This window comes from Telopea speciosissima, chromosome 1 (genome assembly GCF_018873765.1).
Source record: "Telopea speciosissima isolate NSW1024214 ecotype Mountain lineage chromosome 1, Tspe_v1, whole genome shotgun sequence".
Lineage (NCBI taxonomy): Eukaryota > Viridiplantae > Streptophyta > Magnoliopsida > Proteales > Proteaceae > Telopea > Telopea speciosissima.
In genome coordinates this window covers 63008236-63032866 of record NC_057916.1, presented here as the reverse complement: position 1 = coordinate 63032866, position 24631 = coordinate 63008236, and the positions used below count along the sequence as shown (strand labels likewise).

At 42.2% G+C, this 24631-nt stretch overlaps 1 protein-coding gene across 2 annotated transcripts in view; it reads right to left on the bottom strand.

The window, feature by feature from the left end:
• LOC122648528 overlaps window positions 1–22800 on the bottom strand; it is a 207957-nt gene extending 185157 nt beyond the window's left edge. For both annotated transcript variants that reach the window (XM_043841740.1, XM_043841741.1), the window contains exon 1: window positions 22628–22800. In XM_043841740.1, coding sequence (XP_043697675.1) covers window positions 22628–22724 — 97 coding nt within the window. In that variant the 5' untranslated portion in view covers window positions 22725–22800. The remainder of the gene's footprint in view (window positions 1–22627) is intronic.
• Between the last annotated feature and the right edge of the window lie 1831 nt (window positions 22801–24631).

The following is a 24631-nucleotide window of genomic DNA, read 5'->3' as shown; positions in this document are numbered from 1 at the left end:
TCGTAGAGAAGGATGCTATCTTCTTCCTTACGACTCAACAGAACCAGCAAATCCAGCAGAAACCCAACATGATTCAGTTAATAGTTCTCTCTCTTGCAAGCTTGGTTCAACCTGAAATTTAAGATGTTGTAACATAATACCAGTGCCTATTGATTCCCACAATATTGAGTCCAAAGAGTAACGATAGAGTTGAAGTGGTGATTCTGAAATCAGCCTTGGCGGTAGTTGCAACTCAGATCAAAACCAGGGAGAAACCATAAACCAGCAAGTGATCGATGCAGCCAGTCAAAGAAGAACCAGAAAACAAATAGTTCGATATTTGGAGAAATCGATTCAAGAGAGTGAAAACCTTTAATAGATGTTGTCCACGGCTGCTGGAATGAATCTCCAATAAGAACAACCAATCTCCAGGGCAAAAAAAGAGACTTGATCTTCAAGGGAATAGAGACTCCAAAAAACGTAGGTGAATAGGGGCAGCAGCAACCGCAGGAAAAAGAACTTCTTCAAACCATTAATTGATGAAGTTGAGTGTCTCTCTTGACGGTAGAAACTCCTCCAAAACATTACAGCAGCAGCAAGCAGCCCTAACCCAAAAATTGATGTGTCAGGGTTTTGTAAAACCCAGAAAATAGAGATCGATTGGGGTTAGGGGTCTTCAGAAGGGTGGAGAAGGTAGATAGATGCTGGGAATGGTTGCAGAGGAAGCTCCAACAATGGAAAATCAGCCTTCAATAGTGATAGGGATCTAATCTTCAAAAAATTCTGGAAAACTCCAATATCGTAGAGATGGTTCCAACAACTATCGAACAGAAATTAGGAAATGAAAAAAAGGATAGGTAGGTTGGAGGGCAACAACTAAATCATTGGATCACCTCATTAATGCTGCCCTCTTACAAGGATGAGAACCAAAAAAGAAGAAGAAGTCGAGAGAGAGAGAGGAGGGAGAAGTCGATTAAAGAAAAAAGGGTTTTTTTTTTTTTTTCTTTTCCAACCTAGATCAAACCTTGCTTTGATATCATGTTGGAACCACTTCCTCTAAAAGGCCGACCTTGTAGGAAAGGGAGGAAACAATATGTATATCATACAGGAGCTCTAACACGGCGGACTATCCAAAGGAGGACACGGGTGGATAAATAATTTTTTAACAAAGAGGATGAAAAAGCTCCTACTCATAGTTGTCACGGCGGTTAGGCGACCCAAGGCGGTGGAGAGGGTCAAAATTCAAGGCGGCACCAACTAAGCGAACAAGGCGTCCAAGGCGCCCGCCTAGGCGGCCAAGGCGCCTAAGTCGACCAAGGCGTCGCCGACGCCTTGACAACTATGCTCCTACTATTCAAGGAAGGAGTGCTACTCTTCAAGGTTTCAAATAATGAACTCTTCTAGGTTCAAAGGGAAGAACACATCATGGTTCAAAAAAGTGCTTATAGCAACCTTCAACAAAATATCAATTCATAGCTACAATACAATGAGAATAGGTTATCCTTTTATAGGAAAATAAAGAAAATCCTAAAAGCTACTGTAACATCTCAACCCTTGATTTTTCTATGGTTGAGATTGATTACAAACATAAAGAAAACTTAGTCAAAGATTCTTCTTGCCTTGAAGCATGTTTCAAGAGAGACTTTGTAGTATTCAAGAGGGACTTTGTAGTCTTCAAGAGACATTTTGTAACCTTCAAGAAAGACCTTGGAAGTGTAGTTGAAGTTGTGTAGACCAAGAGAAACTTTAAATGATGAGTTGTCACATCATCTTGCACTAACAAATTGAAGAGCCACTTTAAGGAGATGAAAAATCAACCAATCAAAAGAGGCCAACTAGGAGGGGGTGCTTAGTAAAGGATTAGGTTCACATGCAGGCTCTTTTTGGGGGTTGGGCTAGCCGGCTAGGTCCAAAGTGAGACTTAGTCCAAGAAATGAACTAGAACCCAGGTAGGTGGACTGGATAGCGCATGCTTGGTAGAAATTTCATAACTCCTTCAATACAGCTCCATTTGAAAGATTACTAAAGGACTACATCTTTCATGCTTTGGGTTTTCTCTGAATCGCATTTTAAATAACTCGGAAATTCACTTCAAGTTGATACATGTGCACAAGTAATATTATGGTGATAACTTTGGGCTACCATTTTGTTGGCCTTGGTCTTTGGTTCCTTTTAGACCAAAATTTGGCGCTGGAACTTGAGTTGGATCTTGGGCATGATTTTAAATTGGGGCCTTTATGATGCGGGATGGGCCGGCATCATACTTCTACTTGCATTTCCCCTTTGCATTGGCACTATCGGTTGGGGTACCTTTCTCTATCCAAGCTACAACATCTAATCCCTACTTGCAAGTCTATTTCCTATCTTGAGTGTGAAGCTTGTGAATTTGGCAATGATGTAGTCTTAGATAGGATAATGTTCGAAAACTCATTTCGGTTCAGTATTTCGGTCGAAATATTGCATTTTTCTGTTATGTTTCGGTAGGTCATTTCGGTGGGTTTTAGGCCAAGTTAAGGCCTGAAACTTCATGGAAACCCTATTTTAGGCTATATAAACACATGTAAATGTTCAAATTGCAAAAATAGTCACCCAAAATGGTGTTTTGGATTTGCACCATTGATTGGCATTTTTGTTTAACCCGAATATTACCTAGGACCCGGGCCAGCCCCTAGAATTTTATTAAAATCCACAAAAGAATAGGAGCATATACGGGGGGGACATACCACCTTTTACCCCAACCCAAGGAGCTAAACCACTCATGGCCTCTCAAAAAATTTACCAAAGCCGAACAGATGGAAAAAATACTAAAGCTATTTCCTGAGAACCAGCCTTGTCCTCCCGTAGAATAACCTGAAAACCGCCCGTTGGCAAGCAGCCCTGCTGGAATGTGGTAGAAGACCCAGAGTCATAAGCAAGATTGGCTAACCAATCAGCCGCCCTGTTACTTTCACGAAAAGCAAAGGAGATGTAAGCCCGGGTAGAAGAAACCAAGGCCAAAATCTCCTGGAACCAGTACCAACCATTCCATAAGTTACACCTCTTTTGACTAACCATTCTAATAGTGGATGCGGAATCCAAGTTAACCACCAAATCAAGGAGACCTAGATCCTAGCACAGGAGGAAACCATCCCTCAAGGCTCGAAGCTTGGCAATCGAATTGGTGCAAACACCATAAAAATTAGAGAAGGCCGCCAGTACCACACCATTCGGGTCCCTAATGACCCCTTCACCTCCTCCATAGCCCGGATTATCCCTACAAGCACCATTTACATTAAGCTTTACTGAGGCAAAAGGTGGGTACCACTAAACTGGCAGAGGGCGTTTCAGCTTGGGCGTTGGAGGCATGAGGCCAAAACATTGCAGAATTAGCCCGTCCCTCCAGGACCCTAATCGACCAACCTTGGAGGGTAACTGGATTTCTTTCACCCAGGCTTTAATGCTCTCAACTATTGAACTAGCAGTACGCCTACTTTCCCCATGCCTTCTATTGTTTCTCTCCTTCCAAAGCTCCCCAAAAATCAAAGAAGGCATGATTCCTGTGATATAAGCACCAAGGCTGCTACAGCTTGCCGAATTCTGCCAAAGAGAGATTCGACTTCTGACAACCTGTGAGGGAAAAGAAGAGATGTCAAAAATATGATTGAAATATCCCCACACCTTAAAAGCCGTGCCACCATACAGCAGACAGTGGTCAGTCGTCTCCCTCCGTGGACTCCCACAACAGTCACATTTTGAAGCCAGGGGTATGCCAACCGACATTAAAGCCTCGTCCATGGGGATCTTTCCATTGAGGAGTTGCCAAGAGAAGAAAGTCACTTTCAATGGTATAGATTGATTCCATATCCACTTAGCATAAGGTATCACAGGAGTAACACTCCGCACCTCGTTCCAAGCCAACTTAGTTGTGAAACAGCCATCACTCGAAGGAGACCACACTAAGACATCATTTCTATCCGAAAGAGCAAAACTTCCATTAGTAATGCTATCTCTTATTACAGTAGAATCAATGTGATCTAAAATGTCCTGCCTCCAAGCACCGTCCGCCCCCAAGGCATCTTTCACACCCAATTCCATGTCCACCTGAAGGCCACTGTCAACATAGTCAATTAGAGGGCCAGCTCCCGTCCAATTATCGAACCAGAATGAAAGACTGCCAGAGCCAAGCAGCCACCGAGATCTATCCATCAAGAACCCTTAAAGGCCAGAGCATTACGCTAAGACTTTGAGCCAACACCATGCGATCCAGCCAGAGTAACATGAAAGTTTCTAAAAAACTTTGCCCTGAAGAAAGCACTCCACATAGAGCGATTAGAAAGGACCCTCCAAAGACCCTTGAGCCTGAGAGAAATACCAACATCCTCCAGAAGCCTAATCCCCAACCCCCCTTCAGCAAGTGGCCTACAGACCTTCCTCCGACACACCCAATGCCTGCGTTTTCCCCATTCTGAGCTTCCCCAAAGAAAATCAGCAAAAATCCCATATAACCTCTGAATAACTGCCTTAGACAGGTCCAGCGTTGCGAGAACATGGCAATATACGGTCAAATCCTAATGTATAACTTAGTTAATTACACACACACATTGTTTAAGACTTCAAGTACTAGAGGACAAAATAAATTAATAATTAATAAGAAATTTAAACAAGTAAATTCACTTGGAAGTTGGAAACATAAAATGAATGACTCATAACTTAAGTCATAATACTAAGCACAATCAGTCAATAACAACTTAACAAGATGATATCAATATGACAATATCCCCAATAGTCCAATACAAGTCAAGTAGTCATCAAGTGACTCAAATATTTAAAATTTCTAATAATAATTACTCTGCCGTCCAGGATCGACCCCACTCATAGTCCGATGGAGCCGACGTGCATTGTTCTCCTACTGTAGGATAAATGAATGTCACGTCATAGTCGTGGAGAAGAAACGAGTGTAGTCATCCACAGTTGCCATGTAAATTGCATCATCAACATGCTGAAGGTAACCTATCCTAAGATATGGATCACCAAACTGTAAAGAACCACGACTACCCACTGATCCACTGTGATATGACGGCTCTAGGAGCATGTACGGGTACACAAGGTGGGTTGGGTAGGAAAATATGTCATCCACAAAAGACGATCCACTACATCCCAGTGAGTGGGAGTCGTACTCAAAACTGGGAATGGATGGAGAAGATATATGCTCCCTCCCCCCCAAGTCAACTACCCTTGGCCATATGGATGTGAATGAGATGAACTGTACTCTGATTGTGCTGGAGATGGACTGCTCTCTATCTGAAAGGATGAAGAACAAAGGAGCAAAAAACACAAAATAGCAGAGCTTGTGAAGTCTCGGTCAAAATTTCGACCGAGACTCACGAGTTTCTGTCTTCTATATGAAGCAGATTTGAAAGGAATCTCGATATCTCGCGAGATGATCGAAATATCAACAAAGTTTTTGCATTTTTTCATTTCGAACCAGTGTTTCGTTTCGAACAGGTCAAGATACTGGAAATTCTCGAGATCTCCATCGAGTTTTAACGAGTTTTAGTACTATGCATAGGATAGGATCCAACTAGGAGCCAGGTGAACAGAAGTTCTGAAACTGCTAGCCGATTGGGGTATTTTAGGTCAAATCTAGGGTTATACTTGGGAGAATGGAGTTGGTTTTTATTTGGTAAAACTAGGCAGGTCTCTAGGAGTCTAATGATAGAAGTTTGGTTAGATTTAGATAAGGTTTCAAATTTCAGAAAATTAAGGTTAGGGTTTCGGGTTTTGGGAATTAGGAAAAGAAGTGAAATTTGGGTTTTAGGATGGGAATCTGGACAAGAGCTTCTGGCCGAGTATCCTTGACAATAAAAGGGTCACTTGGCTAGATTTTAAGCTGGTTTTGATGGTTGGATATGCTGGAATGGGATTTTAGGGTTTTGGGGTTATGTAGAGATTGAGGGAAACTAGGTTTTAAGGATGGGATAGGTCTGCAACCTAGGTCGAGTGTAGGGGTTGTTATTATGAAGTGATGTTTGAAATTTAAATGGATTTTGATGAGGGAATGAAGCTGGAAAAGGAATTTAAGGTTAATGGATCTAGGGTTTAATGGATATCGATTAAGGCTAGATTGGAGGATTAAGAAGAAGAAGTGGAACGCTGAAACAGTAAATAACTTACTGACTTAAGAAGATCTTCAATGGCAGCAACCTTGAAGACAATTTCGAAGAACCACCTCCCGATCTACAAGATGCAAGGAGTCATAGGAGATCCACCTACCCATCCACCTTGATATGACTCACAAGGTTGTCTTGATATGACTCACAAGACTCACTCTCAACGGAGAGAACCAGCAGCAACAATGGCAGCAGCAAAGAGATCAATTTTTTTAAAACTTCAATAATGGGGGAGCCTCCCACATTTTCATTCATAAATAATATGGCCATAGGCCGATTCCTAATACAAATCTAAATAACTCTCCCTCTAAAAATCATGGAGGCATAGAATTAAAACACTTAAAAGAAAGATTCCCTAATCTACCAATTGGAAATAAGCTCTAACAACCAATAAGAATTAATCACTTAAATTGAACCAAAACTGAACCGGTTCAATTTAAGTTACATTTAAGCTGAAAAATAAACTAAGTATGAAACTGAACTAAGGCTCCTAACTATGGCCCTATGATTAGGGTTGCTTCTTCAGCTTGTGGAGGCTTGGATCTGCATCAACTCTCCCCGTCTTAAAAACATTCATCTCCGATGAATGGGTGAACTTCTTGTAACCATCTACAGGATTCCAAATGTTGTCCTGCCTTGAAGAAATCCAACCTCGAACTTTATGGTGATGAGGGGGGAAAAAAATGTGATCAGCAGCTTTAACACTTCCCGGACAGAATTCTGGTGAGGCAGGAACATTAGGAAGAAAGTTTTCAAGTCGTGGAGCCTTCTCTTCAAATAACCAAGGTGGCATAACAAACTCTATGTGTTCAACCTCCATAGAGTCTTCAATGTTAGCAGCCTTCCACCTCTTCAAGAACAGCATCTTGAATGTTATTATCTTCCTGTGGAATGCTCTCAACCACCTCTTCATCTTCTGCCACTTCATACATCAATACTTGAGTAATAACATGAACTCCTCGAATATCAACACCCAAGTCTTCATAATAACGAGTCCCGTCATCATCATCACTTGGGTGATAAGCATATAAACCTGGTTCATTGTTATCATCAAGGGTTTCATCTGCTTTTGCAGCCACATTGACAAGTTTATGCTTTTGTGGGCACTCCCTAGCATAGAGTACAATCTCATTGCAGTGAAAACACTTGTGAGGATCACTATTGTCCATGGGGGCTTTACCCTTATGATGATCAGCAAGTGGAGGAGCTGTAGGGCAGGAAGAACTACCAACAGAATAGCCTGGTCGAGTAGAACCAGCAGCAGAATTTCCAGCTCGAGTGTGACCATTGGTAGTAGACTTGAAGGTGGAAAAGCTTTGTTGGTGTCTTCAGTAGAGGAATCAAATCTTTTATTTCCAGCCAATAATTCTTCAACCTTCAATACCTTCTCAAAACAGTCCTGAACATCTCTGACATCAGCCACTCCAATACCTCTGATCATATCAGCCCTCAATCCCAGTCGAAACCGAGATCACATCTAAGTAGTACTCTCTCTCGTGCCAATGCAAGAAGAAAGAGCATCAAATTTTTGCATGTACTCAGATACAATCATGGCTGTTAGAGTTGATAGTAGATATCTGTGGAATTCCGTGAATACTGGCTTGATCAAAGTGATCACAGCCCAGCTTTATTTATAATACTGAAATCATATGAAGAAAATACATCTAAGCAATGAGGGACTAAAACCCATATTACAACACTCCCCCTCAAGTTGGTGCATACATATCAAACATGCCCAACTTGCTAATTATAGGAAAAAATAACTTAGGACTGAATAATGGGATACATATTATCCCTTGTTCCAACTTTTCTTTGATAAAATGCCAGTCAATCTCAACATGTTTGGTACGATCATGTTGAACCGGATTGTGTGCAATGCTGATTGCGGACTTGCTATCACAATAGAGTCGCATAGGAAGATCAATAACCATCCCCAAATCTTGAAGCAGCCCCTTGAGCCAAAGAAGTTCACAAATACCCTGGGCCATAGCTCGGAACTCAGCTTCAGCACTAGATCAAGCCACAACAACTTGTTTTTTGCTTCTCCAAGTAGTTAGGTTTCCTCCAACAAATGTGCAATACCCAGATGTGGATTTCCTATCATCAGGACTGCCAGCCCAATCTGCATCAGTGTATGCTTCTATCCGGAGGTGGCTATAACGAGAGAACAAGATTCCTTTTCCAGGAGATGACTTAAGGTAACGGAGAATTCTATAGGCTGCTTCCAAGTGAGAAGAGTGAGGATTATTCATGTCTTGACAGACAAGGCTTACAACAAATGTGATATCCGGCCGAGTATGTGAGAGGTAGATCAATCGGCCAACTAACCTCTGATAACTGCCCTTGTCCACCGGGTCGCTGTCCTTACTCTTCAAATGTGTGTTAGGCTCAAGGGGGGTATCTGCTGGTTTACACCCAAGCATCCGTCTCTTGTAACAAATCTAAGGTATATTTCCTTTGAGAGAGAGATATGCCCTTAGCTGAATAGGCAACCTCAATCCCTAAGAAATACCTTAATCTACCCAATTCCTTGACTTCAAACTCGGTGCCCAAATAAGCCTTCAACTTCTGTATTTCTTGTGCATCATTGCCTGTGATTACTATATCATCAACATAGACAATCAGCATTGTCACTTGTTGTCCTACCTTCTTCACAAACAACATATAATCAGCATTGCTCTGCTTGTATTCATAAGCAATCATAGCCTTATAGAACCGGCCAAACCAAGCCCTAGGTGATTGTTTCAGACCATATAGGGCCTTCTTCAGTTTACATACCTTTCCCTGAGTTTTTGAAGAAGTAAAACCAGGAGGTATCTCCATATAGACATCTTCTTCCAGATCTCCATGCAAGAAGGCATTCTTCACATCAAGTTGCTGGAGTTCCCATCCGCGATTCACAGCACAAGAGATAATAACCCGTAGAGTATTCATCTTTGCTACAGGAGCAAAGGTCTCTTGGTAGTCAATACCTTAGGTTTGAGTAAACCCTTTGGCAACAAGCCTCGCCTTATATCTCTCCATTGAGCCATCAGCTTTGTGCTTCACTACAAAGACCCATTTGCAACCAACAGGTCTTTTTCCAGGTGGAGGACTCACCAAATCCCAGGTCTGATTTTTTTCAAGGGCATGCATCTCTTCATTCATCGCATCCTTCCATTTCTGTTCGGCTATAGCCTCCTGCCAGTTGTTAGGGACGGAAACAGAGGATAAAGAAGCTATGAATGCATGGAAAGCAGGAGTTAGTGAGTTATATGACACAAAGTTGGAAATAGGGTGCAATGTACAACTTCACTTTGATTTCCGAACAGCAATGGGTAAATCAAGACTAGGATCAATAGGGGGCTTACCAGAAATCTGACTAGGAGCAAGACTTGGAGCAGGAGCAGATGCCAATTGAGTAGGATCAGTGGTGGTGGTCTCCTTGTATAAAGGGCCGTCCAGAGGAAAATCAGTTCCCCGAGTGTACACAATTTTTTCTTGTTGTAGCTGTCCCACTTCTTGTTCTCGACTAGTAGCCCCTTCTTCGAATTCAACAGAGGTATCCTCTATAGTAGGTATTTCAATGTCTAGAGGAGCAATCAGCGGGACCTCTTCACCACTTATAATCTCCCCCTGCAGAGGTTTCAGCTGTTTAAAGCAAGCTTCAGACTCCCGGAACACTACATCCATAGTGACAAACACTTTCCTGGTAGGAGGATGATAGCATTTATATCCTTTCTGGGTAGCAGAATAACCAAGAAATATGCATCGCAGTCCCTTAGGATCAAATTTGCCGTGTACATGATGATTCCTGACAAACACGACACAGCCAAAGACTTTGGGAGACACAACAAAGGTTGATTTCCCACAGAGCACATCCAAGGGGCAGCAACCATCCAAAACACGGGAGGGAAGCCGATTGATAAGATATGTAGCTGTAAGAACAGCATCACCCCAAAAGCGAGGAGGAACAGCCATAGTGAGCATAAGAGAACGAGCAACCTCGCAACCTCCAGAAGATGGCGGTTCTTGCCAATCTTGCGTTCAGCCACCCCATTTTGAGCGGGAGTGTCAACGCAAGAGGTTTGGTGAATGATCCCATGGCTGTCCAAATAAGACCGAAAGGCACCGTCCATGTATACCTTTCCATTATCGGACCTAAGAATCATGACCTTGGCATCGAACTGTGTCTCGACCATCTTATGAAATAAAGTGAAACAGGTAAAGACGTCACTCTTACTATGCATCAAATATACCCAAGTCGTCCGACTAAAACAATCAATGAAAGTGACAAACCACCGAAATCCAGAGCTAGACACACAACGGGCAAGGCCCCATACATCAAAATGTATCAAACCAAAAGGATGCAAGCTTCTATTGTCAGAAATGGGAAAAATGCTTCGAGTTTGCTTTGCCAAAGTGCATCACAAGAAAAATTATGTTTATTACATCTCTTCACCAAACTAGGAAATAAAGTGGACAAAACACTAAACGGTGGATGGCCCAAACGACGATGCCAGTTATTCAATTCAAAGAGTGCAGAATCAAAATCAGAAGATGCAGGCTGAGATGTCAAAGCTGCCCGGGAACCGTCAAGCACGTACAGACCACCAACCACCTTACCACATGCAATCGTACTATCCGTTTCCAAGTCCTTAAATAAACAATGGGTTGGAAAAAATGTTACTTTGCAGTTTAAATCCTTAGTTATGCTACTAATGGAAAGCAAATTAGTAGTAAACTTCGGAACATGAAACACAGAGGAAAGGGTAAGAGATGAAGAACACTGTACAGATCCCTTTCCAGATGACCAGATAAAGGAAAATAAGTGAATAAAAAGAGGAAGAAACGGTCATATGGTCGGTTACCCATGAGTCAATTACCCAAGAATCGGGCATGACCGAGGTGCAATTCCCACCAAATGAAATACCTGTGAAAGAAGGTGTATTGGGATTAGCAAGCAAAGATAGAGCCGAGGCAGCCATGGAAGGAGATACAGCTGTCGAAGAAGATGAGTCCAAAAGAGTCACCATATCACGCAAATTTTGTAAATCCTCCATAACCTGTGATAGAGAATGATCAGGCTGATCCTCAGTAGTTGCCTGATGAGCACGGGAATTATTGGACCGATTGGAACCACCCCTACCACGGCCGCGAGTGTCTGCAGGGTGACCATGAAGTTTCCAACAGCGGTTCTTCGTATGCCATTCCTTCCCACAGTAATCGCATTTAATGGGAGGTCGATCACCAGAGGACCGATCAGTGCTAGCAGAACGGGAAGAGCCCCCAAGGGCAGAATGTGACCCAGAAATAAGAGCCAATCTCTCCTGAGTAACTGGATGAACCATGGCTGTTCGTCGACTGTCTTCAGCCGAAAGGATCGCATAGGCCTATTCAAGAGTGGGGAGAGGTTCCCGATTCAAAATATTTGACCGGATATGATCAAACTCAATATTCAGCCCTGCCAAGAAATCAAAGACGCGTAAACCATCTTCCCACTTGCGATAGGCCGTGGCATCAACATCAGTGGTGGCAGTGAAGGTGCCCAGAAAATCCAACTGTTGCCACATCGTACACATGGTATTGTAATACTGAGAAAGTGTCAACTCCATCTGTTTGGTAGAATGAATTTTTTGACGGAGTGCATAGCATTGGGCAGCATTCCCAACCTGAGAATAAGTATCTTTGGTTGTCTTCCATATTTTCGCAGCCGAGTCAAGAAGGTACCGCCCAGCAATGTCTTGGTCCATGGAATTAACCAAATATGACATGACCAAGAAATTAAAATTCATCCAGCGATCTTGTGCAGAACCAGCCTCTGTAGGCCTGACCGTGGCGCCCGTGATGTAGCCAGACAAGCCACGGGAACCAATTGCAAATAAACAGGAGCGAGACCACATAAGATAATTGCTTCCATTCAACTTGATGGTGTTCACAGGAAACGGAATAAAATCACGTTGCGACGAACCATCAGATCCAGAAGAAGCAGAGGTGATCTCCGAAGCGTCAGGCATGGTGGCTGGAAAAAATCGCAGAAAACAAGGCTTCCAAAAATAATTAAATCATACGAAGGGAAAAAAAGGACCCTTGGCGGGAGTCAACTCACCACCAAGGGTGGAAAAAAAATAACTGCAAGGTGAGGGAGACCCTCTCGCGAAAAAAAAGAAACGAAGGCGAGAGGTGGGGGGGCTGGCGGTGGAGGCGGAAGAAGGGGAGTGGCCCTGGGAGGGCTGGCAGTGGTGGCGGAAGGGGTAGGAGGGCCTGGCAGAAAAAAAGAAGGGCCGGCGGAGGGAGGCTGGTGGTGGTGAAGGGCTGGCGGAAGGCTGGCGGTAGTGGCGGAGGGCTGGCGGTGGTGGTTGGCCTTAGGGCAGAAACACGAAGGAGAAGAGAGAGAAAAAAAGAAAAAAAAAGAAAAAAAATTAATTCTCATATTCCCGGAATATTGTTGGCTCTGATGCCATGTGGAATTCCGTGAATACTGGCTTGATCAAAGTGATCACAGCCCAGCTTTATTTATAATGCTGAAATCATATGAAGAGAATACATCTAAGCAATGTGGGACTAAAACCCATATTACAACAATATCTAACAGGGGTAGTTTAGAAACTAGACTTTGGACTAGTTGCCTTTTTATGTATTTTATCTTTTTATGTCTTTTTACCTTTTACCTCCCTAGGGAGGTGGATGTAATACTTTTAGTAGTTCTATTGAAGTATATAGAAGTGTTGGAGAAGTCTCTCCAACACACAACATTTCCACCGAAATACACTCTCTTTCCCTCTCTTGTCTCCTCCTTCTTCCTCCTCTTTCTCCAACATCTTCCTCCTTTCTCCCTTGCTTCCTTAACCTAAATCTCACCTTGGTATCAAAGCAGTTGGTTTGAGAGTCGTATTTAGCCTCTTTCTTCTATTCTTTTTCTTCTCTTTGGAATCCTAGGATTCAAAGGGTTTCAAGGAGAAGTCACCAATGTAAAAAATCTGGTATAGGAGCATGAAATAGGTTGGAAATAACCTACTCAGATGTTTGAAGATGCTCTTTGAGCTTTGTTAAAGCTCTTGTGAAGTTTTGAAGCCATTCCAGCTACTCTAACAGTTACCGCCAGCTTCAGCTTGAAGTTCCTGGTTCTCTCTCTCTCGGCCTGAGTTTCAGCCTTGGAATGGCTCAATAGGATCGCCTAAGGGTGCTCTTTTCATCCCGTCTGGTCCCCTTTGCAGCTTGACAGCCCTGTTTGAGCAGTGCTCCTTTTTGTGGGATCTCTTTTCCTGCCCAGGTAATATCGAGACTGCAGTTTGTCTGTTCCTCTTGCATTTGGACTGCCATGTGTTGCTGTCTTGGTTGAGAAATGCTTAGAATCAGCTTGTGTGAGGTGCATAAGCTTGTTTCAATTGGTGTTATCCCTTGGTGGATGCTAGGGTGAAGCTCTTTACTTTGTTTTACTTGCTGGATTTTTTCTGCTTTTGTTGGAATCCGTATTTGGGTAGAGTGTGTACTCCCCACTTGAATCGATATCCTAAGGTATTGTTAAGATGGCTGAATCTGAGACTTCTGGGCTTGGTGCGGCTGATTCACAATCAGCCTATTCCTTCCCAACCTTCTCCCACAGCCCCTCAGTTGGTCTATGAAAGCACACCTTTACAGATTTCCTTTGTGAAACTTGATGGCACTAATTACTTGGACTGGTCACATTCGGTGAAGCTTTCCCTTAGGAGCAAAGGGAAACTTGGGTATATTACAGGTGCTATCAAAGCCCCAGAGCCTAGTGCGCCTACTTATGAGAAATGGGAGACTGAAAACTCTACAGTCATGACATGGTTGATCTTCTCCATGAAGCCCGAGATTGGGAGAAGATTTATAAGAAAGGAGACTGCCAAGGCCATCTGGGACAGTGTCTCTCAGACCTTTGACAGAGTGGGTGACTCTGCCAAGGTCTATCAGCTTCACCAAAAGATTCACTCCATGAGGCAAGGGGACAAAACTATCTTTGAGTACTACAATACCTTTCTTAGTCTTTTGGAGGAGTATGACCACTACAGAGATCTCCATTTGACCAACCCAGAGGATGAAGCAAAGGTGTATTAGACCCTTAAAAAGGAGCGGGTCTTCTCTTTACTTGGTGGTCTGAACCTTGACTATGAGCCCATCAAACTCCAACTTTTAGGCCGGTCTCCTCTTCCATCTCTTAGTGAGGTCTACAGTTACTTACAGAGTGAGGAGACTCGGCGTGTTACTATGGACCCAACACCAGCATCATCTCATGAGAGGTCAGCCCTCAATTCCAGTTCTTTCCGAGGCACCCGTAACGGTGGTAGAGGCCAAGGGCCTAACCGTGAGGCAGCCAGTGCAGTGGAGACAGTTGGTGCTAGTGGAGTTGGGAGAGACAGGTTTAAATGTGATCACTGTGGGAGAACTAGGCACACCAAGGATAGGTGTTGGTCTCTTCATGGTCGTCCTCCTAGCACATGTGGTCGTGGTGGTCGTAGAGGGGGAGCTCGGGCTCACTTTGTGACGACTGAGGCAGATGCTACACAAGATGATCCCGCTTTGGTAGATACAGTTCGTCGGATTATATCCCAGTTGAGCACATCTCCTACACCTACCGTGGCCAGCTCATCTTCGTCCTCAGCCTTGTAGGTCTCCACCACAACTTCTACCCACCACAACTTCTACTGCAGCCCAGTCTTGGGTCATTGACTCTGGTGCCATTGACCACATGACTGGTACGTCCTATAATTATGATTCCTATACCATTTACTCTGGTAAGGATAAAGTCAGGATAGTTGATGGCTCCCTTTCCTCCATATCTGGTAAAGGTAGTATCCCTGTTACCTCATCTATTTCCCTTACTTCAGTTCTTCATGTTTCTAACCTTACAGTTAACCTTTTATCTGTGAGTCACTTGACTAAATCTCTAAACTGTTGTCACCTTTTTTCCTTCTGACTGTCTTTTTCAAGATTTGGTGACGAAGAGGATTATTGGTAGTAGACGTGAGGAGAAAGGCCTTTACTTTTTTGACCCTGTTTTACCTGCAACTCAGTCCTATGTGTGTGGACGTGATGATAGTAGTTCTGTGGAGTCTGTTATATTATGGCATCGACGTCTTGGCCATCCATCTTTTGTTGTAATGAGGAAACATTTGCCTCACTTATTTTCTTCTGTTGCTTCTTCTCATGTCTTTCAATGTGAACCATGTATGTTTGCCAAACATTGTCGTTCCTCTTATCCATATCATGGTAATAGAACTGCTGCTCCTTTCCATATTATACATACTGATGTTTGGGGACCTTCCCCCACTACCTCTTTATTTGGCTTTTGTTACTTTTTGTGTCTTTTGTTGATGATTTTTCTTGTGCTACTTGGACTGTTCTTATGAAACACAAGAATGATGTTTGTGAGGCATTTCAGAATTTTTATCAGATGATTCTTACTCAGTTTGATACTCGTATCAAAATTGTTCGGTCTGATAAAGGGGGAGAATATATGTTTAGTGGCCTCCAAGCCTTCTTTACTAATAATGGAATTCTCCATCAGCTAGCGTGTGTTGACACACCCCAACAAAATGGGGTTGCTGAGAGGAAAAATCGCCATTTAGTGGAGGTCACTCGTAGTCTCTAGTTTGGCATGCATGTTCCCAAGACCTTCTGGTCTGCTGCTCTTCTCACTGCTTCTTTTCTCATCAATCGCATGCCGACCAAACTTCTTGCTTTCAAATCTCCCTTAGAAGTCTTATCTCCACAGGTTTCTGCTCTCTCTTCCTCCTAAAATCTTTGGCTGTGTTTGTTATGTGCATGTTAACAAATCACATCGCACTAAACTTGATCCCAAAGCCCTCAAGTGCCTTGTTCTTGGCTACTCTTCTACTACCAAAGGTTACAGGTGCTATCACCCATCTTCTCGCAGGTGCTTCATCTCCAAAGATGTCACCTTCCTTGAGTCTTTACCTTTCTTTGCCCCATCTCAGCATCCTCTTCAGGGGGAGAATTGTGGAAATGAACAGGCTGCTGATTTTCTTCATTACCCTCTACCTATCTCTCCCTTTATGCTTGACATTGGAAAGTCTGTTGACAGGACTGACAGTGGTCCTAGTACGGAGAAGGATTACCACATTACATATAAAAAAGGTGAAGGCTTACATAATGAAGGAAAGAAGACCTGCTAAGAGTTCTCCTTGGATCCAGATCCACATCCTGAGATTCACCCTTCTCAATCAGGTGATATGCCTCCTTCTCCTCCTTTTGATTTAGACTTTCCTATTGCTGTTCGAAAAGGGAAAAGAGCTTGTACTAATCCTATAGCCCAGTTTGTTTCCTATGATGCTCTTTCTCCTACAGGTCTTGCCTATATTGTTGCCCTCTCTACTGCTTCTATTCCCAAGAATGTTATTGATGATATGTCTGATCCAAAGTGGAGACAAGATATGTCCAAGGAAATGATAGCACTTGAGAAGAATGGTACTTGGCAACTGGTGGATCTTCCCAAGGGACGTGCCCCAGTTGGATGCAGATGGGTCTATATAATCAAGTACAAATTTGATGGCAGGGTTGAGAGATACAAAGCAAGGTTGGTGGCCAAGGGATATAGTCAAGTCTATGGAATTGACTATCAGGAGACATTTGCTCCTGTGGCCAAACACAACTCAATCAGAGTCCCTTTGTCATTGGCTGCCAATAAAGATTGGCCATTATATCAGTTGGATGTGAAGAATGCCTTTTTTCATGGCGACTTGGAAGAGGAAGTGTATATGCAAACCCCACCAGGCTTCAAAATGCCTTCAGCTGAAGGGAAAGTATGCCTCCTCAAGAAGGCACTATATGGTCTCAAACAATCACCAAAGGCATAGTTTGAGCGCTTTCGGCAGGCTATTCTGAAGAATGGATGTTCCCAGAGTCAAGCTGATCACACTCTCTTTACCAAATGGGGCAATGGTACCATTACAGCCCTCATTGTCTATGTTGATGATATTGTAGTCACAGGAGATGATATAGCTGAGATAGGTAACCTGAAGAGCTACTTGGCACAACAGTTTGAGATTAAATATTTGGGCCCCTTAAAGTACTTCTTAGGAATTGAAGTATCAAGGACCAAGAAAGGAATCAACATATGCCAACGGAAGTTTGTTCTTGATTTGTTGATGGAGACAGGAATGTTGGGCTGCAAACCAGCCAATTCCCCTATTGAGCAAAATCATAAACTAGGAGAAGATTGTGGTCCTTCTCTTGTTGATGCGGGAAAGTACCAAAGGCTAGTGGGGAAGCTTATCTATCTTGCTATGATACGCCCAGATATCTCCTATGCAGTGGGAGTGGTGAGCCAATTCATGCATGGTCCCAAGAGTGGCCACTTGGACGCCGTGTATCGCATTCTTATGTATTTGAAGTCTTCCCCAGGGAAAGGACTGTTGTATGCCAGACACAACCACTTGAAAGTGGAAGGTTTCACTGATGTAGATTGGGTTGGCTCCATTACAAAAAGGAGATCTACCTTCGGCTATTGTACCTTTGTGGGGGGTAATTTGGTTACATGGAGGAGCAAAAAGCAGCATGTTGTAGCTAGATCCAGCGCAAAGGCAGAATTTAGAGCTATGGCTCATGGAGTATGTGAACTCATATGGTTGAAAAAACTTGTTCAGGAACTGGGATTTGACATTGAAGGCCCTATGAGACTCTATTGTGACAACAAGGCTGCCATCAGTATTGCCCACAATCCTGTTCAACATGACCGAACTAAGCACATAGAGGTTGATAGACACCTCATCAAGGAGAAGATAGACTCTGGCTGCATTTGTACTCCTTTTGTGAAAACTAGTGATCAACTGGCGGATACCCTCACCAAAGCCCTTGCATCTCCTCAGTTTAGTACCCTTCTAAGCAAGCTGGGAATGCATGATATATATTCTCCAACTTGAGGGGGAGTGTTAGAGTTGATAGTAGATATGTAACAGGGGTAGTTTAGGAACTAGACTTTGGACTAGTTGCCTTTTTATGTATTTTATCTTTTTATGTCTTTTTACCTTTTACCTCCCTAGGGAGGTGGATGTAATACCTTTAGTAGTTCTATTGAAGTAATATAGAAGTGTTGGAGAAGTCTCTCCAAAATACAACATTTCCACTGAAATACACTCTCCTTCCCTCTCTTGTCTCCTCCTTCTTCCTCCTTCTTCTCCAACATCTTCCTCCTTTCTCCCTTGCTTCCTTAACCTAAATCTCAACTGGTCCCTTGGCGTAGGGAGTTGAATTGATCCTGAACCTGTGGTCTGTAATGTCTGGGCAAATATTTCTCCCTCAACTCATATCTCATATCAGCCCATGTAGTGGGTGCATGGCCATCAAGTTCCATGTCCCTTTCTGCAGTTCTCTACCATTCTCGGGCAGGGCCAACTAGCTTGGTACGTGCCAATCTCATCTTCCTGTCTTCAGGCAAGTCATACCAATCAAAGTAATCATCAAGGGCAGCAAGCCAATCATAAAATACCTAAGGATCATGGTTCCCATCGAACTACTTTAACTCGAGTTTCACCTCCTGAGTGCCATACCTTCGATTGAAAACTTCATCTGTAAAATAGGACCTCATGTACTCTTCAAAATTAGGCCTCCTAGGCTCTTCTCTGTTTCTGTTTCTGTTCCTGTCTTCTCTATGCCCATCTATGTCATACCTGTCATATCTGCGCCTATCTCTGTGATCTCTGTATCTTTCCCTGTGATCCCTGGAGTGATCTCTGTGATCTCTGGAGTGCTCTCTGTGATCTCTGGAGTGCTCTCTGTGAACTCCGGATTGATCTCTGTGATCCTTGGAATGATTTATGTGATCTCTATTTCTTCCTAGGGTTCCTTGAATTTCAGAATTAACTTGATATCTATCCTCTCCAAAGGGATTGTTGTTGCCCCTATCTGGGGTAATCCTTTGCTCTTCTAAGTTCTAATCATGTTACCTTTTCATTCAACTTCTACAGCATCTCCATTATAGCAGCCATAGGATCAGGTGGGGGTGGTAGTGTTGGATCCACAATTGGGTTGCCATGTTCATCCATGGCTCTGATACCAATTAATGTAGTCCTAGATAGGATAGGATCCTACTAGGAGCCAGATGAACAGAAGTTCTGAAACTGCTAGCCGATTGGGGCAGATTGGGGTATTTTAGGTCAAATCTAGGGTTATACTTGGGAGACTGGAGTTGGGTTTTATTTGGTAAAACTAGGCAGGTCTCTAGGAGTCTAATGATATAAGTTTGGTTAGATTTAGGTAAGGTTTCAAATTTCAGAAAATTAGGGTTAGGGTTTTGGGTTTTGGGAATTAGGAAAAGAGGTGAAATTAGGGTTTTAGGAGGGGAATCTGGACAAGAGCTTCTGGCCGAGTGTCCTAAACAATAAAAGGGTGACTCGGCTAGAGTTTAAGCTGGTTTTGATGGTCGGATATGCTGGAATGGGACTTTAAGGTTTTGGGGTTACGTAGAGATTGAGGGAAACTAGGTTTTAAGGATGGGATAGGTCTGCAACCTAGGTCAAGTGTAGGGGTTGTTGTGATGAAGTGATGTTTGAAATTTAAATGGATTTTGATGAGGGAATGAAGCTGGAAAAGGAATTTAGGATTAATGAATCTAGGGTTTAATGAATATTGATTAGGGTTAGGTTGGAGGATTAAGAAGAAGAAGGGGAATGCTGAAACAGTAAATAACTTACTGACTTAAGAAGATCTTCAATGGCAGCAACCTTGAAGACAGTTTTGAAGAAGAACCTCCCGATCTATAAGATGCAAGGAGTCGTAGGAGATCCACCTACCCTTCCACCTTGATATGAATCACAAGCTTGTCTTGATATGACTCACAAGACTCACTCAGGAGATAACCAGCAGCAAAGAGATCAATTTTTTTAAAACTTGAATAATGGGGGAGCCTCCCACGCTTTCATTAATAAATAATATGGCCATAGGCCAATTCCTAATACAAATCTAAATAACTCTCCCTCTAAAACCGTGGGGGGATGGAATTAAAACACTTAAAAAAAAGATTCCCTAACTACCAATTGGAAATAAGCTCTAACAACCAATAAGAATTAATCACTTAAATTGAACCAAAACTGAACCGGTTCAATTTAAGTTACATTTAAGCTGAAAAATAAACTAAGTATAGAATAAACAAAAGCTAAATAAACTAAGTATGAAACTGAACTAAGGCTCCTAACTATGGCCCTATGGTTAGGGTGGCTTATTCAGCTCGTGGAGGCTTGGATCTACATCAGGCAAGCATCACCACACTGTTTTTCCATCACGTAATGAGTCTAGGAGTCGGTCTTTGTTTGATTTTAGTTCATTCAGATATTTGGGGCCCATGTAGGGTCAAGAGTCAATTCGGTTGTCATTATTTTGTGTCCTTTATTGATGATCACTCTCGCATAATATGGTTGTACATTTTAAAAGATCGTTCAGAATTTGTGTCTGTCTTCAAACAATTTTATAATGAAATAAAAATTGTTTGAAGACAGACAATTGCATTATTCACTACACCAGTTGTTCTTATACACCTCAACAAAATGGTATGGCATGAGCGAAAAATCGCCATTTGTTAGACAATTCCTAGGTCTTTCTGTCCTTCATAATCACAACCCCTTTTTCATTGTTTTTCCCAACAATCCCTTGTTTAGTTTACCTCCTCGCAGTTTTGGCTGTCATGCGTTGTCCGAAAACTTCATCTTGACCTCGATAAACTGTCTCCTCGAGTTACCAAGTGTAGCTTTTTGGGGTACTCTCGTACCAAAAAGGGCTAACGGTGTTTTGACCTTATTCCTCGTCAACAGTTTATTAGTATTGATGTCACCTTTTTTTTAGAACACACTGTATCTCTCCTAGTCCACCACCTCTTTTTCCTCAGCCCATTCCTCTTAAGGTTTCGGACTCCAAACCTCAAGCAACTACTGACAAACCTCCAGAGGTGCCTTCACAGGTATACAAGCGCTGGAAGAAACAACTACCACCTGCTCCGGCCGTTCCTCCGCTCTCACCATTCGACTCTTTACCTGGAGATCCTCCTTCTGACACTAATCACCCCATTGCCTTTCGGAAAGGACCTCATTTCTATACTCAAAACTCCTTGGTTGCCTATCCAATTACTAATTATGTTTCTCTCTCATCTACCTACTTCTCTTCATCAATTTGCTCTTTCTCACATCTTACTCGGTTCGTACCCATTACAAAGCTGCTATGTCTAACCCTGGGTGGAAAACTAGGGTTAGACAGACTACTATTGCTCGTTCCAGTGCTGAAGTAGAGTATCGAGCTTTGGCTCACACCGCTGCAGAGTTAATATGGCTTTGGTCCTTTGTTTAGGAGCTTGGATATTCTACCAACAATCCAATGGAGATGTTCTGTGATAATTTTGTCCAACGGTTTAAGGAGATTCCTATAAACTTAGTATCGCGGAAATGAGGATGTTGAGATGGATGAGTGGCAAAACTACGAAGGATAAAGTAAGGAATGATCATATTAGAGCTGATTAGGGCGTAGCTTTGATACATAATAAGCTACAAGAAATTCGTTTGAGGTGGCATGGCCATGTTCAACAGAGTCTTTTGGATGCCCTAGTATGGAGGAGTGATTTGATTCAGATTGAATGAACTAAAAGAACCAGGGACTGACCTAAAATGACCTCAGGAGAAGTGGTGAGAAAAGAAATGCATAGCTTAGGCCTTGTATCAAGTATGACCTCAAATAAAGCTGATTGGAGGGCAAGGATCCATGTAGCCGACACCATTTAGTTGGGATAAGGCTGAGTTGTTGTTTTTGATTTAAGGAGAAAAAATTGAAAAGCTGATATGAGATCCTTGTGAGATGGTTATGACAATCTATGAACTTCCCACCATCCAACACCAATTTTACATTTGAAGTAAGAAAAATGAATCTTTTTTGGTTTCGACATCGAACTGACTTAACTATTGTCAGTACAGCCATGCACTCAACACGTATAGACCATAACTTGAAGTTTAAATGGAGGGGGGAAAATATGTCTCTTAAGGCTTTAATACTATTCTACTTGGCCATTAGCACTGCAGAATAATCAGCCACGCAATTAACAAGTAGAAAAATAAAATTTTAAAAAAATAATAATAAAAGTAGAAACAACTCCGCCGGATCCCTTCATCAGAAAAAATGTAACAACAAACAAACCCGGTATTAATAAATGGAAACATTATAACTAAGCACTGCCTTCTGCTACATTCATTCCATTCATCAAATTCATAACAATTGAAACAACTCGATTTAACGAAATAATTGTACTAGCAATGTTTAGACGCAGTTCCCCTCAACTAATCAACTCCATCGAGTCCCACAGCATACAACTATCACATTTCAGACGTTCATCAGCTCGACAAACTAATCGATTCAACACCAAACAAAGTACCACAATTCGAAATTTGATCAATAACTATTCCACATTCATTTCCAGAAACTCAATATTTAATTGAACTTCGCTGAAAGGTAACAATCGAAAAATAGACAGAGTAAGGACAGATAAATGGAGATGTTTGAACCTTGCCAGACACTGATCTTAAGAGCTTCTTTGTTGAGACCTCTGACGTAGTTCCCAAGATACCTCTGCAACAAGTTTGCGACCTGATCCTCCAACATCTTTCTTTGGTTATTGAATTAACCAGAGTTCGATCACAGCGTGGTGATTGAAGAAGAAGAATGAGTAGAAGCGAAGGAGAAAAGGAGGAAAATCAGGTTTTCTGAAGATTCGAAGGAAGAAGGGAAGTAGGGAACTAGAGAGAGGTGAGGTGAGCTATGTTTTTGGGTGTTAACGGCTGGAACGCCACGTCGCCACTGGCCACGTCTTCATTTCAATGATTCATAGGTCGAGAGAACTCGCTAGACCGTTTGTCCGTCTTTCGTTGGATCCAACTTTATTGAAACGCCCACCAACGCCCACCAATTTTATTTGATTTTACCCTAACTGCCACTGTGGTTTTCCTTCAGTTACTTGTCAAAGAGACGAAGCACGCAACCACGGTCGGCTCCACAGATGGTAAAAGATAATTTTTTTTATTTTCCTTTTTTAAGATTTAGTCCTTTTTTTTTTTTCTTTTTTGTTTTTTTTGGTTCAAAAAATGATATATATAAATGGGGAGAAAGTTTTCCTCCACCGTATCTGCAGGAAAAGTGACATATTTCATAAAAAGTCACCGTTCTCTGTTGGGGGAAGCTTGATGCGCATTGGTATCATAGGGGGGAGTGGTGTGATCATTTCAATCCTCCTATGTCTGAACGTGAGCATACACTCCTCAACCGATAACTTTTCTCCGATCATAAATGTTCTAACTCTATTGTACACAATCGATGATACCCTTCATTCATACTTTTTAGACACCATGCAAAACTCAAACCCTTATTCTGTTGGAGTATATATCGGAGGGCTGACAATATTGCTATTGCGGAAGCTATGGCTATCCGTTCTTCTCTGTTGATGTGCATATCGGAGGGTTATGATAATATTGTTATTGCATCTGATAATAAGGAGGTTATCACTTACTTACAAGGCGGGCTATTTGTGTCTCCTCTTCGCATCCGCAGCATCTTGGAGGATATTGTTCACCTTTCTAGTTATCTTGATACATGTACTTAAACTCATGTTCCAAGGGAGAATAACAGTTGTGCTGACTCCCTAGCAAGGAGGGCGCTATCGATAACATGTACGATGGTGTGGCCCATTTTTTATCAATGGCTTGTTGTCTATGTAATCCTCAGCCCTGAGCTTTCACATTTTCATAATAAAACTCTTTTTACCAAAAAAAGGAAAAAATTCCAAACCCTCTCTCAAATTTTCTCACCAAAAAAAAAACCCTCTCCCTTATTTAAATGGAGAAGTCAATTCTTTGGTTTCCACTTCCCACAACTAATTTTTGTCGTGTAGCATCCCATGTGGACTATTCTACATTTCAATTTTTTCAACGATGCAGGATACAAAGCATTGGTCATGTGTCTATTTGGAGACCATAATTTGACTTTATGATCTATCAGCCCCACCTTGCAATCTCTTTTATTTTCAATAACATAGAATTATTAATTTAATTTTTTTATATAAAAAAAAAAAAATGTTCTCTGCATCAAGGCTGCAGGTTGCGTCCAAACACATGGGGGTGGGTGAAATGACCATCCTACTCCCCTGAATGGATGAAATGATCACCCCACTCCGCACCATGCATTTGGGCACAACCTACGCCCCCCACGTGCTGCGATGCAGAGAACATCATCCCATAAAAAAAATATATTATTAGGCTCAAACTTATCATATAAATAAAGAGACTTTGGACTACTTGTAGCAGACTCAATTCCCCGTTTAACGTACCAAATGGTAAATAATGATGTTGCTGTTGAAATTGAATGCAATACAGATGGAAATTGCTTAATAAGTTCAATTTAGCTATTTATCTCCACATTTTATTTTATGTGTGAACTTTGCAATTAATCTTAGCAAACTTCTCACCCCTCTTTTTAGGCTCTAATGATATGAGATGCATGTGCCAATTAGGAGATCA